Below are 16,369 nucleotides of genomic sequence, written 5' to 3'. Positions count from 1 at the left end.
TATGGAAATCTATTGTGACACATACTGTGTTTGATAATGATGCAGAACACAAAACACGTGTTATAATAGATTTTTTTATAAATAGTGGTATTTACCATTTATTTCATGTAAAGTTAACACTTGCATAATTTAACCGAATTTCAATGAATACTATAGAAACTGCTCAAAGAGTTAAAACGTGTTTGTTTATTGTTCATGTGTTAATTGAATATATGAAGAAAATCTCCTTATCCTGATTTTTGTTTAAAAATAAATAAAATGCATAAATCCTACTACAAAACTCAATACAATTTACTTTGAACATGTCGCTCACTCCTTTCAAGAACGTCATAAATCAAAAATCGACAATTTTCAGTTGTGCATGTTTTCAGAATGTCCATAAAATGTACTATATCCCAGAAAAAGAGGCATATTTTTAACTTATTATTTACCCGCTACAGGGCAGAAAGTGTTGTTTTTGCATTTTGAAGAAAAGGTATTGTTTAATTATTTTTTGAAATAAACTAAATATTTTTCAAATGGAGAAAAAACCTTCAGGTTTTACCTTAAAAGATCTGTTGCACAGTAAAAAGTTCAAAAAGTGGATAGTAATTTATTTTTAATACATTGTATTATATTTTTAAACTTTAAAAACGATCTCCTGAAAAATGAAGTTTTTTGATTTATGACGTTCTTGAAAGGAGTGAGCGATGTGTTATTCATATCTGTGTATGAGAGTCAACTTCTAATTGAATCATATGAATTATTCAGAGGATGTCTTTAATGTTTCTTTTTTCATATTTCTTTACACGTTTCAGACATGTTGTCCTTAAAAGGATTCTACAATGATTTTATTCACAAAAAAAGATGTTAATACTATTGTGTTTATTTAAAAAAATTAAAATGCGATTTATTTATCAAATCGGGGTTTATTTAGGTTTTCTTGTTTTTTTTAAAAAAACATTTTGAGTGTGTCCAAATACTTGTTCACAAAATCTGGATAATCTCCAATTACAGGAGTTATTTTCATATATTTTGTTATTTTCATAATATTGTTCTAGTGATTCAAGAATAATGTTTCTAAATTGGTTCATATATATATAACGTGGTAACAATTTTCTTTTGTAAATTGGGTGTAAATAATATGTAAAGTGGGTGTATAATAATAAAATAAACAATGTGTTGATTTGTAAATAAAGTTTATAATTAAAGTTTATTCTTAATTTATCTTTATAATATTTTTCTATCTATCTATCTGATTCTGACAGTTCAGAATATTATATTTTTTCTATCTGATGTCTTTTTTACACAATAGTTTTTATACACAATATTTTGAGTATGTTTATATTTGTATTCACAGATCTAGGTTCGGTCCACTAAGGAGTTGATTAATATTGATATCTCAGTAAAGATGAAGAAGATTATGAAAGTCTGGGTATTCGCAGGGTTTACGACCTTCGGTTGAGATTTAAACGCGCTCAAAATACTGTGACATAATTTACTATGACAAATTCATCTTTCTGGATTCTAACGACAAGTTTGTTGAATCACAAACTTTTTGCAAGACCAAAAGTTTGTCGCAGGTAGAGAGAAGAGCACAAGGCTTGTTATTATCGTCACTAGGGTTATGCAAATAGACTCTCCCTAATGACACTTCCTAATTAGGCGAAGGCTTTCACGGAAATACGAAACAGCGTCCATTTTACACATTTCAGAGCTTTGTCGCAGTCGCATTTGGTAGTGCTGAATTATTGACGCCTCCAGCTATTTGTTAAAAGCTTACTCCAACTAAGAAAAGTTAATTATTCGAATAATTTGAATAACTTTTCATGGGCATATTAATATTATACTTACAGCCTTATTCGGCACTACCGGAAATACTTTCAAAATATTTATGATATTTAAATAAAACCACCAGAGTTAAAATACCTTAACTTTATAAAGTGAAATAACTTTGTTATAACCACTTTTTTATTATTACAATTTAACCTACCGGCTTCAACAAGAACCTTGTCATCATCAGGGTTTATATTAATTCAAAAACATTAAAAATACTTAAATACTCTCTCCAAAAAACTCTTGTAACTCTCTATAAAATGTGCCACAAAGTATCCGCGGAAAACATTCAAGAAATAAAATACCTAGTTTAAAAATCATTCATCATGTTCATTAATTTTGAAAACCTTCGTAGAAGAGTTTCCATTTTCGGTTTAAGGGTCTAGAAGGCTTTATAGTTTGTGGTTGAATAAGAAAACAACTGCTGTTATTGTGGAGCTTCTGTCCATTTGCCAATAGAGGTCCAACAGACCGATTGATGTTGGCCAAAAAGGTTCATCATCAGAAGCCGGAAGTGTCGAACGTGTGGCTAGCCAACATAGATATAGATGTGGCTGGAATGTCTAACCATCAGAGACCTAAAACGTGGACATGTGTCCCATATTTCTTAAAATATTTTTCAGAATCATGTTTGTCAAATATCATCTTAAAATGTATTAATTCTGCATAACATTTGTCGCTTCAAGGAAAAAATATGTCTTCATGAATGTTGCATGAAATGGAAAAATTTCCATTAAATTCATACGTTTGCCATTTTCGCAAGGTGACATTTTTTAGTTATAAATTGAATTTGTGTACGAGCATAGGCAGCATCCGTGTTATAATACAATTTATGGAATGAAATATTATAATTTAATTATAAAAAAAATGTTAAACAAAATCTGATTAGTATGGCTAATCAAATCTATAGGTACCAAATAAATATTTATTAAATGTTTTAAACATTTATTGAAAAGGGGTTTTTCATAATAAAAAGTAAAACACTTTATTTATACCAACTGTTTAACTCTGTTCTTATAAAAAGATTGTATTTTTAAATATTTTTTTTTGCGAGAATATCATTTATACAAAATGTAAATGTTAATATACAATAACTTCTTGTATAATAAACCAATCAACAAAAGGTGTTGAAAAATGTATTCATAAAATAAGTATTAATATAATTATTAATAATTGTGGATTTTATGTGCCAAAAATGATATCAGACTATTGTCTGCCATATGTTTTAGAGGACACTTTGAATTATATTATTATTGACGGATTCACATAAATGTCATATCTACAATGACACATGTGATGAATTTAAGGTTATCTTAACGTTTTGGAAAGTTTGTGAGATTGATTATAACTCCAAAGCATTAAGAAGTGCAGATTTATAAAAATCTAAACCTAAAAGTTGTGGGAATCATTGGACCATTATTCGATATCGACAATTTACAAAATCGATATCACTCTACGGTTTTTATCGCTCAATTCAACGATTTGAACCTAAAAAATATTTTGGTTTCAATGGAATGTGTGATGTCGAAATATCATCAATAGTAGTGAATGAATTTATGACTAATATATTGCTGAGGTTGACAGGAACTCCTATTGTGTTTGGTGATGGAAGGCGTACCTGACTTCAAATATATTAACTCAAATGTAGAGATTATGACCAAAACAGAGAACTATTTTGGAGATAATTCATCATATTTCTAAATGCCAAAAACTGTTAGACAATTGTGTGTTGAGTGACGAAATAGGACGTCATTCATAAAAAATAATAAACCTACCCTAATGCAGTTATTAATTAATCTGTTTTTTCAATGTGTTTAAATCTTTGTAAACAAATATTCATTTTTCTCCCACAAAATGACTAGACTCCTATTTCAATATTCAGTTTATTGAGATATTAATAAAAAATCAAAATATGATCGAATTATTTCTTATTTTAAAAATTAAACACTTGTTTAATTACTACTTGTTGAGTTTTTATTCATTATACATGCCTAATTTAAAAAACCAGAGATGTTTTCATCAACAGGTGATTACAAAAACTAAAGAGCTTTTTTTCAGGTTACATAGAAGTGAGTGGGGTAAAAACGGTGATGTTTTCTGGAAAAGAATATTATTAATTAAAGTTTTATCATAATTTTAATGTATTTCTTAATTGTGACTTTACTTTGTATGTGACTAACTAACTAACTAATTAACCATCACGCCGCTTCCCCGCAGGGGTAGGCTGAGAGAATCGAACGCCAAACCACTCGGTCTTTGCAAACATTCTTTGCCTCTTCTACATTCATGCATCTCCTCATACATACCCGACGATTATTACGACTCCTGACCTGGCCGCTTTCAAGTATTTGACATACCTGATTGTGCCAAGTTTTCCTCGGTCGTCCTCTGCTTCTTTTTCTAACTACATTCTACTTTGTATGTGACTAAGTGTAATAATTTGAGTGTATGTGAGTCAAATGAGTGATTAGTTTCCATAATTCTATTCGCGAAATCTAATAACATTTACTAGTAAGTTCTTTGATTCTTTATTTTATATTTATAACAGTTTGGCCAGTATATTCCTTATCACAGTCTGCACATATTTATCATTGTTATAGTAATTTCACACATTAAAATTTGTTGAACGCAAAAAAGGTAGTGTGCTACCATTGCTTTATTTTCGGATAAATTTGTAAAAAATTAATTGAAAACATTGCAGCGAAAAATAAAATGCTCTGTTTTTTACGTTTTTCGAGAAATGAATGAAGGGGAATATCAAAATGAACAAAAGGAATCGTGTATTTATTTTCTTTTGTATTGAACAAGTAAGAGATTCATACATTGTATTTGAATGAAAGGTTCCGCAATTTAAAATTACAATAATGAGTAAAATGAAAATTCTTGGTGGAGTTAATTATTTTTTACATGCTCTGATTATTTTCATTTATCTTTATGTTTGATAAAAAAGCATCTAGATTTTCCCTACAGTGAAACTATGTGATTTTGAAGATTATATTCAATAAAAAAAACATGGTTTTAACTCATTAAAGGAAAGTTTTTAAAAAGTGTTAGTAAAAAAATAAAACAGATTTGTACATATCCAAAATTTAATTCAAATCAAGAAAAAAATCTTTAAGAGCAAAATGCAATGACTATGTAGCAAAATTATAGAGTTTTACATGCGTCTTCTGAAAAATCTGAATTTTAAGTACATAATTTCAAACGAGTATTTCAGTTTATAAAATAAAACAACTTTGTTTTAACCACTTTTTATTGGTACACTTTTCCAACCGGTTTCAGCAAGAACCTTGTCATCTTCAGGGTTTATGTACTAGTTCTAAAACATTGAAATACTTATTAAAAATGGTTAAAACATAGTTGTTTTATTTTATAAAAGTTTGTAAAATGTGCCACAAAGTATCTGCGAAAAACATTCAAGAAATGAGTTTTTCAGTTTTTAGCCCCCATTTAAAATATCTAAAACGTGTAAATTTTTAATTTTGCGGTTATATAATAAAGGATTATATTTTATTAAGACGTTTATCGCTTATTGATAGCCAGAATAATATGTCTTTTTAAATATTGTCTCTTTACTTTTTTTCTGATAACTACTCCAAATATTTTTTTTATAACCATCCCCAACATTTTTTTTACATTGACCTAAAATCTTCAATAAATGACTATCTTCTATTACGTAGCTTGACTCAAGGAAAGAATTCAACCCAAGAATTCTTCAAAAACGATTTAAAAAATTGGTTTTCAAAATAAATTAGTACATCTGTTGTGATAAAAATTGCTATCTTAAAAAGACTATTGAGATGGAAATATGGAAGTCTGAACATTTACACAACTTACGACATGTCATTTGCTGGTTTAAGTGTAACATTCACCATTGTACCCATAATTGACAACCGTACTATTAAAATTTTGGGAAGTTCTGTATGTGCTTCAATACGCTCAAAAATTGGTTCAATAATTTTTTTTGAGGTATACTCGTAAATTTAACTATTTTACATTATATAAATCATCGTCAACTACTAAGAGTATTTAACAATATCGATGGTTTGAATCGCATTTAGTCATTATTTGTAAATATGTTTAAGAAATAACATTTTAACGTGTTCAGTGTTTATTATTACGTCCCGTACGTCGAAGTGGATTTTGATTACATTATCATGTACTCTACGGGATGACCCTTAGTTAAGGGAGGAGCTTTTCTTTGTCGTAAGGTCGTATGTCATACACGCAACTTCCACCGAAAGCTCAATTACGTTTTTTCCACACATTCGTATCATACAGAGTCCATTACCATAAATGTGATTTATATTATCTTTTTAAATTGGATATAATGGTATTAAAATAATAGCGATTACTTTAAGAGTTTTTAGACATGCTATTTATTAACAAGCTACATCCGGCCACGCGTTTCTATGCCTCAGTCTAGTTAAATGGAAAAGAAAAAAAACAGAAAGCGCAAAATTCTAATTTGCTTAATTTCACAATGCTCGTGAAGCAATGAAATTATATAAAATGTAAGAAACAACAATGCAATCGAAAGCTTTAAAAATACTAAGTGACCGCTGCTGTCAAGAAGAATGCTATATGCTATGATCATTGTTTAGTATTTCGTAATGAGTTGTTACGTAGAACAGATGGCACTGCCAGAATTAAATAGAATTATTGTAATTGAAAATGTTGAAAAAAAATTATAGGTATACTTAAACATTTAAATATTACAAGTTATAAACTAACTTATCCGTCTCCATAGTGCAGTGGTCAGCGGTTTTGCCGAACATGGAGGTCCTGGATTTGATTTCCGTAGTATTAAAATAAATATAAGTTATTCTTCACTCCAATATATTTTTCATATTACCCTGGACTGGTACCTGCAGCACAGGACTGATAACCTTTCTTACAAATATTTTACGATCAAGACAACATTAATTTTGTATGATGTAGTGCCCTGTACACCATTGGGTATGGAAAAGGGCTGGAAGAAGTATATTTCAATAATTTATAAAATTAAATTAGTGACCGAAAGACTAAACCAGGTAGATTCAGTACACAAACATATGAAATATTACTAGCATTAGTATAAAACACTCTGTCCATATCTACATTATTAATTAACTTGGATAATGGTTCTCGTTACGACTGCCAAAATATTAAGGGACATTGAAAGCTTTCCTAGCCGCATTCCCGGATCTAATACAGAAGCATCTAGACTCCCCGACAGACCTCTCTTGCAAAGCAATTTTTTTTAGTCACCTAATTATTTGACTTATGTAAATATGATTGAGTCTGTGCAACAAAAAATCCTTCGTATGCTCACATTTAAATGTCACCTAGGCAGAACTCTGTTATGAAGAGTGCCTAGAATATTTCAATATTGACTAATTGGAAATTAGGAGACGAATTGTTGACTTTTATATTTCTTTATTGTTATTATTGTTTTTATTGTTCGGGAATCGTACAGCTTTACATTTAAAAAAGTAAATATTAAAAAAATAGTTACATTAATAAAAATAAAGCCAATTAAACAATTCCACATTTATGTTATAATAACTATCAAAAACATTAAGAGACAAAAAATAAAATAAAAAAGTGTGGTAGTGTGTGTGTGTGGAAGGGAGTAAAAGGGTAAGGTATGGTGTAAAATAAAAATTATAATTTTATGAACTAAGTTGCGAAAATTCCGTCTCCCTAGTATATCACTGTTAGCGCATTTGACCAGCAAGCTGGAGGTCCTGAGTTTGTTCTCTGGGAGCGTCAAATATTATAAATATGAGTGATTTATTACTGCAAATGTATTTAAGTTTAACCGGGACTGGTACCTGAAGCGCAGAACTGATCATCTTGCCTTATGCAATTAACGATCTGCGCCAATGCTATTTACTACCCTTAGCAATATTTGGTATGGATAAGGGTTAGAAGAAGAAGAAAGTTTTGGTAAAAGTATTTTCTACTTTTTTTTATTTATTTTAAAACGCAAACTAATCTTTGTAACTGTATATTAATACTGATTTATCATTGTGTCTATTTTCTTCAGTACTGCAATAACATTTTTGTTTAAAATTAAATTAAACCTAATTTAATAATTGTTATTCATCAAATCAGCATTTAAACAATTTTGTATCTTTTCAATTAAAATCACTTTGCGATAATTTGAAAAGTTTCAACGATTCTGAAATCGGCTTCTTCAAATACATCAAACTCTTTCAATTAATACATTTATGAAGAGTGAAAAGTGGATTTCGCGAAATGGCCACATTTTATAATTAAAATAAAAGATACAGAAGCTTTTAAATAAAGCTTCATGATGTAGCTTTTATGTTTTAACCATGAAAGCAGACTTGAGCTTTGAATTTTTTCACGCTGGACATAAATCTATATGATTTTTAAAACTTGTATGTTTAAAAGGTGAAATTTTAATGAGTTTTTAATATTTTCATTCATCAGATAATGGATTATTCATGCAACGGATGATATATCAATATCCAAAAAATAATCGATCGAATCTCAACCTTGTTCAAATTTAGTAACTTCACAAATTTTACATCTAATAGCACCACCGTCAACCATACTTCTGAATCTATTAAATAACAACTAGCGTATAAAAGAAATGATGGATAGAATGATGAACGTGACCTACGATATTCTTTTTCACCTATGTTGAGAAATCAATATTACCGTAAAATGTTTAGAACTTTACTTTTTACTTAAGTAGTAAAGATAATTTTAACATTGCTTTTGGACATTTATTTTTCGGAACATTGTTTTTTTTTCCGCTTTTGTCCGCCTCCGTAGTGTAATGGTCAGCACGCTCGGCTACCGTTCTGGAGGTCCCGGGTTCGATTACCAAGGGGGGTAAAATAAATATTAGTGATTTTTTCACTGTCATATTTATTCAATACCCTGGACTGGTACCTGAAGCGGAGGGCTGATGACCTTTCCTTCATGTGTAAACGATCAAGATAACACTGCGTTTATATGACGCAGCGCCCTATGCACCATTGGGGTGCGGATAAGGGTTATATTAACATTGTTTTTTTTAGTCAGGTGTGAACTATATTGTCAGAATGTTCAAGTAAATAAATAAAAAATCGTGAATATTGATTTTTTACCGCAGAGAAGTAGAGTTAAAGTTATCTGCACAACATATTAAAAATATTGACATCCGTATGGAATCAGTGCTTAGAGCTGAGATTCCATACAGAAACTATCGTTTTGACTTTGAAGTTTATACATTTTTAACATAACTTTCTTTCAGTGATTTTTTGCTAACTGCGACATTCATATCGGTTTCAAATTGCAGAAAAAATGTTAAGATAAAAGTTACATTCATTACAAGTTAAAACGTTAACTTTCGTATGTAATCGATGCCTTGGTACGGAAATTTTGCTAGCTGCGATTTATGGTAAGAATCAGATTTGATTTAAATTACAAATTTAATGGTTTTATTGCTATTACAAAATGTATTTCAACTTACCGATATGTTAGTTTGACTAAGATGATCTTTTATTTTATACGCGTATACTTAACCAAAGATCTTTTCCATTATATATTCAAAATAATCATTGTCTTCATGCGAATTAAAACCGATTATTATAGTAGTTATAAATGTACAGATTATATATCTCGTTGGTTCTATAAATAAAATATATTCAAATCCTTGTCTTTTAATTGACCTGTAATATTTTGTGGGCCGATTTAAAAAACAAAGGGTTTGTAAAACCTTTAAAAAATTGTGCTTTTCATACAATAAAAGGCTTTGAATAAGCGTATATTTCCATGAATATTTTGGTTTTAAATTATCTCCGCTTCAAAATATGCTTATTTGCATATTTGCGTTTCAAAGTGATTTTGTTAAACTGAAAAATTCGCAGGTAGATGCTGTAATTCTGATTTTTTATATACCCACACTAAACAGCGAAAATATTTCTTTCCTGCTTTAAAGTATAGAAAATCAATAACTTTTGAATATTTTTTTTGATATAAAAAATTAAAAACAGGGTGCAAATAATAGTTAAAAGAAAATACAAAACAGATATGGATTGATTTCACCTTTGAAGAAACTTGTTATTTTTCTTTTTTGATATGACGATTTTTAATCATACCAAAAAAAGGGATTTTTTTGTTGATAATAGGCCCTTTAATACAAAATTTTACGTCTCACTCATGAAATTCAATAAAAAATTATCGGGTTTGCAGTCAATATTCTTTAATTCTCTTAGTCAATGGGTAACATACAAGCTTTAGTATAGAGAAAAAACCTTTGATCTGTAATTTCGGTGAAAATTTGTTATCTTCGAAGCTGGTAATAAAACCATCAAATTAAATTATGTGCATATATTGTCCACATATAATACCACTTATCTCTTAAAAGTTTGCTAACGATAAAAAAACGTACTTTTCCAATTTATTGTGAATTTGTAAAAAATTATAAAACACATGTCGATCGTTAGTTCATTGGACAGAAAAGAGAAAAATATAAAATTGAATTTTATGTGATATTCTAGTTTGGAATACTCTAATATTACATCAAAATTGTATAATGTTTGATTTATTTTTATGTAGTTCAACATATTTGCAAAGCAAAAAAGTGTGAAAATTCTTGAATGAAGAAATCGGTTTTATGACAAATTAACAAATATTTTATGAATATTATATATGTAACATCGAATTAATTTAAATTTCTGTCAAAAGTTTCTCAAACTTTTAATTTAAAATAATAGCTTAAATATCCTTTATTTGCCTTAAATCATTGGTATAACTAGAATTGTAGAGCTTTGTGTAAGATGAATCTCGTAATACAGAGTAAATTCTGTTTCAATTAGTGCAAAGTATTTCTCGTGTGTTGACATTATTACAAGAGTTTGATGCTGATAATATCCAAAACTTTCGAGGAATAGGTACGGATTTTATTTAGAAAGATATAGGTTTACATAGTTTATTAAGAAATATTATATAATATAATCAATACCTAGTGATAATAGCAAAACTATTTTTTTAGTACTTTTAAACACGTATTTTACAATTTGTGTTTTTAAATGTGATTAAATCTATTAAAATAAATAAAAAATAATGGCTTTAAAAATTCTAACATATTGCATTTATTTTTAACGCTAAAAAGATTATTTTTACGTAAAAATTGTTCCTTAAACCATTCAGTTATATAAAAGCAAATATATATTTATTTATATTTTTAAAAATCTACAATATGTACCCTTGTTTTTTTAACGAATCTGTTATTTTCACTACCATTTTTCTAACTGAAGATTTGGTATCATAAAAATATTATTATTCTCTTTCTTTCTGTTGGCAGAGTAAATATTTATTCTAGAAAAACATTTATATATTGTTAGAATTTTTGATGTCTTTCTCAGTTCACCTAAAGACAAAACGCTGTTTATTTTGTCTTACTCATTATGCCGTTTGCCGAAAAGGTGAGCAAAAAATTCTTCCCTTCATAAATTTAAGATGAGATTTATATTGATTAATCACAAACCAGTACTAAAATATGATTTATAAAAAAAACTACATGTTAATATTTGTGTTTTATGTATTTTTGTATAACCTTCATGTTTTTCAGATATTTTGAAAATCCTAGAAAAATATTGCGTAAAAAATATACATGGATTGTCTTTCATGTAATGTTACAGTTATATTTCAAATATCAATTTTAGGGTTGTTGTTTTATATATATATATTCTAAAGAAAGTATTTAATTTAAATATCTCGATTCCCAAATTTCATTAAAACTTTTTTTTAACTTTTTATTTATAGTACAAGTTGAATAATTAAGAATTGATTTTTTTTATACCTGTTTATTGATTTTTTTTTTAAAAATGTATTAATTTTGCTTATAAGTAAATTTGCCTTAAATAAAAACAATTTAATTATATTTCTTTTACCTTTTTTTCCTGCTTAACTTTTGAAAATCAAACTAGAATATGTGAATTTTGAAATTTAAAAAAAAAATTGAAAATTTTGTAATTTTTTTAAATATTTTTTAGTTGGCTTCAATTAAATTAAATTCTTCTTGCCTATTATGCCCAATTATTTATAGCATTTTTAGTATACATGTCTTAAAATGATAGTGGATGTGTATAGTAAAAATTAATTAATAAGGTGCATCCTTAAAAACAATACAATACATACGACTTTAAATTCAATATCTTATATCAATTAAGATTTGTCGCATAGCTCATTCATTTGTCTTATTCGTCTCATCATATTTTCTAAATAAGACACCAATAAATCTGATAAATCCTTTAATATTTTTTTTATTTGTGTAGTTAACTATTTTTTTTAATTAAATAATATTTTTCAAAGTTACAAAATGTATAAATCTTACCTTTACGTGGGTTACAGATGAGGGCTGAGATCGTCAACGTAGTAGGTTCTACGGCGTAGCAGAATCGAACTGAGACTTGGGATGTGCAGGATGTAGAGCTTTGTGAAGTTCTGTAGACGGGGGGATGTCTTTCTTCCGGGTCCAACAACAAGTGGGCTTCGCTGGAGAATGCGTGATGGGCGGCCCGCTGTACCACCTTATATAGGCGGCCGCAGCCCCTCCACTCTCCCCACCCCAGCCGCCTACTCGCTACGTCATTTAGGAAAGAGATGAATTTATTTTTTGTTTGCTCTACAGACGTACAAATATACATAGTTCCAATTTCTCTCTTATTGTTCGATTTGTATTATTAAGATTGCGCAGAGGTGTGAGCAAACCTAGGGGAAATCTAGAATTGTCTCATGTGGATGTATAATAACCCCACTTTTACATACCTGCAAATCTCGTTTGGGAATGATTTTATCCAACGCCCACAGGTGGTATCGTTTTAAGCGATAAATTATCTTTGTTTTTATATACCAATATACGTGGTATTTAAATTGGTCTTGTAAATTATATACGAACCTATATTTCAATTGTAAAAGAAAAACACTTGTTTTTTACCACTTGAGTTTATTTTATTATAACGACTTGTTTTATAGGCTACGCTTCCTACTTCAGGTCTAAATATGAACAATTTATTTAAATAAATTCAAGTGGTAAAAAATAAGTTGTTTTCTTCTATAATTTCATAGTGTCTTACCACAAAGTGAATGCCAAAACAATAAATAAACAACGTTTGAATTAAAAAGTCGTTTTACTTTAATAATATAAACATTATAAATTACGAAATAAGTCAAGAGTTGTTTGACTGTCAAGAATTCAAGACATCCAAATACGCTTAGTCATTAAAAAAATGGCAAAAAACATTAAACTAAAAATAATTAATTTTAAATGATATCTCAATGAAAATTAGGAAGTTATTAGGATATGAATACAAAAACTTGGTACTTACAGGGCTAAAGACCTCTCATTAGCTAGTTTAAGTGATCTCTTTATTCATTTAATACAACGATTATTGTCATCATTGAATAACTATGTTCCTTAATTGTTATTATGGCCGAAGCCAATTTTACAAAAAAAGATAAAAAATAGTATCATATAGGAAAATAAAGCGATACATTTCGCAGCGTTGATTTTGTGATTATTTCTAAGTTGTGAACATTTAATTTTGGCAAAAAGAAAGATAAATTTTTCATGAAGAATGCTGTTCATAGCGTGTTATTAAAAATTCGGTATAGATATAACTACGCGAAGGGTAGTAATTCTGATTGCTGAGAAGAATTTATTAGTGTATACATTGTAGCATATGAACATTGTGTATGTATTTGTATTTACAACTCATGGGATTATTATTTTTGTGTACTTAGGAAGAGACATATTTCAGATATCGATATATGTGTATATAGTATATATATATATATATATATATATATATATATATATATATATATATATATATATATATATATATATATATATATATATATATATATATATATATATATATATATATATATATATATATATATATATATATATATATATATATATATATATATATATATATATATATATATTTATATATATATATATATATATATATATATATATATATATATATATATATATATATATATATAAATATACATATATATATTGTAGGAATAAAAATATTACATTGTATTTTATAAATAGACAATTTCAGTTACGCTGTGCCTATTTAAAAAAAGAGCCTAAGATTATTGTTACACACAGATTGTTACACACAAGCTAAAAAAAATTATAAAAATAAATTATATCACCCGCAAACATAACATAAACAATAAATTATAAGCGTAAGTCATTCTCCAAACACAAGAGCTTAGTCTCTTTATTGGGGACAAATGTATATGAATTAAATAAATAAACATGTGATAATTTTTTAAAATCCATGTACGTATATATGTTTATATATTTATATAAATATATATACAAATATATGTCTATATATATATATATATATATATATATATATATATATATATATATATATATATATATATATATATATATATATATATATATATATATATATATATATATATATATATATATATATATATATATATATAATATATATATATATATATATGTATATATATAAATATATATATTTATATATATAAATATATATTTATATATAAATATATATATATATATATATATATATATATATATATATTTATATATATATATATATATATATATATATATATATATATATATATATATATATATATATATATATATATATATATATATATACATATATATATAAATTGCTTTAAAAAAATATGTTTGAAAATATTTTCAGCAATTTGAGTAGTTGATTTGAAAATTAAATATTCCTTCTGGGCAGTTGAACAGACGTATTGCTTTATTATAACTGGCAGTTGAGCGCTATTAGAAGTGCACCGCCTTCAATGTGCTCTCAAACAACTCATTATTATTCAAGACACCACATTATAATGAAAAATCTGCATTAAAATGTAAAATACTTCAGCCACTACTTTGTCAATTTGCTGTACTCAACAACACAATGTATTTTTGCTTTTTTTCATTTTCTAATGTCTTTCATTATTGATCGTGTCGGGTTGTGGTCCCGTGGTAAGTGTCGCGGACTCATGAGCCAGAGTTTCTGGGTTCAAAACCACTACACTATAATATGATACTTTTATTAAGGTAAGGTAACCTTATTTAAGAACAAAAAACACTCTCCTTACCATCCATTGTTTACTTTGAGTAATACCACTTTTTTTAACACCTATTGAATGATGGAATGATTTTTCGAAACCGGTAGTCATAAATAGCATATGGAGTCCACAAAGTGATTCCAGACATTTTGTCGCTCGCCAGCTCCCTTGCATCCTCCCAAGTCAGGTCTGCGTCCCGAAGTTCAGACGAAAGCTGCCGACAAATTGTCAACAGCAGTCGTCCTGGGCGGCGTGAACCTGATGGTTTGTAAAAAAGGCAAGCTTGATTAAGGCTCTCGGGAGGCATGCAATGTACATGGCCAAGCCAACAAAATCGCCTTTTCTTGACGACAGTTGTGACCGAGATTTGCTGCGTCCTACGCCTTATCTCTTCATTCCTTACAAAGTTAAACTATTAATTTCTTATTCTCAAAGCTATAGAGGAGTTTATGTTCCAAATAGTATTTTACATTTTATCCATCGGAATTGATCGAAATGAGTCATTATAAAATATAAATACAATTTAAAACATTTACCCTCTATAACGTTTCCTCCGATAATGCAATACTTATATCAGCGTTATAGGGGGGTTTACTCTATACATATTTTATACGAAGGCACCGCCTAGGAGATATTAGTCTTCAGGTGTTACGGTGTGTAGAGGTCAAAATGGTATAACTACTTTAAACACTTATAACGACTAGTATATATAAATTTCATTGCGTTATAACAGATTATTGTGAGATTCAAGATAAGAGTAACAGCTGTTTCACAATTGTTTTAAAGTAATATTTCATACCAATGCGAACGTTTAAAGTTATGACCACGCTAATCAATTCAGAAATGAGCCCTTAAATAGTTATTATATTTAAGAGGGAAGATCAAGTATTTTCACAAAACCAGCTACGAGTTTTCCTAAAATTTTATTCCCATACTTAGTATCCTACTTGCAGTAAAGCCTACAAAAAAAAATGGGAGTTATTCCTTAAGAAATTATGTATTGTATTTAGTCTAAATAATTTAATGAAATATATTTATTTTATTTTTATTTATTTTATTTTATTTTGAACTTTTTGTACAATATGTGTGTACATTGGAGGGCTTATTGCTATAAAGCAATATCTTCCAACCAACCAAAAAAAACAGACTAGTGTGAACGATCTAGGCTTGTACCTTTTGATGTCTGTTAGAAATTAGTGGGGAGATAATGCTTGAACAGGTTAAGACATGGATAAGAAAAAAGAATAACAAAGAAACATAAGAGAGTATAATTACAAATTAAGAATTTAAACAGGGTAACATGAATAGAAAAACAATATGACGATAGAGTAAGGAAGGCATGGGAAAAGGGAATCAGGTAGAAAGTTTAAGGAAGAGACGAGGGGTCAGGGGAGGAGGAGATGGACAGTTAGGGTTCTAAGGTAAGATAATGATGTTTCAG

The 16,369-nt window shown here is 28.1% G+C and overlaps 1 protein-coding gene across 1 annotated transcript in view; it reads right to left on the bottom strand.

Moving 5' to 3' along the window:
* LOC148308469 (uncharacterized) overlaps positions 1–12,467 on the bottom strand; it is a 94,792-nt gene extending 82,325 nt beyond the window's left edge. The window contains exon 1 of the mRNA XM_088261660.1: positions 12,155–12,467. Within this exon, the coding sequence (XP_088117786.1) occupies positions 12,155–12,467 (313 nt within the window). The remainder of the gene's footprint in view (positions 1–12,154) is intronic.
* Between the last annotated feature and the right edge of the window lie 3,902 nt (positions 12,468–16,369).

The sequence above is a fragment of the Brachycentrus maculatus genome, unplaced genomic scaffold (genome assembly GCF_059751285.1).
Source record: "Brachycentrus maculatus isolate JH-2025_06_01 unplaced genomic scaffold, ASM5975128v1 h1tg000164l, whole genome shotgun sequence".
Taxonomy (NCBI): domain Eukaryota; kingdom Metazoa; phylum Arthropoda; class Insecta; order Trichoptera; family Brachycentridae; genus Brachycentrus; species Brachycentrus maculatus.
The sequence above is the reverse complement of the archived record's forward strand: the minus strand, read 5'-3'. Positions and strand labels throughout refer to the sequence as shown.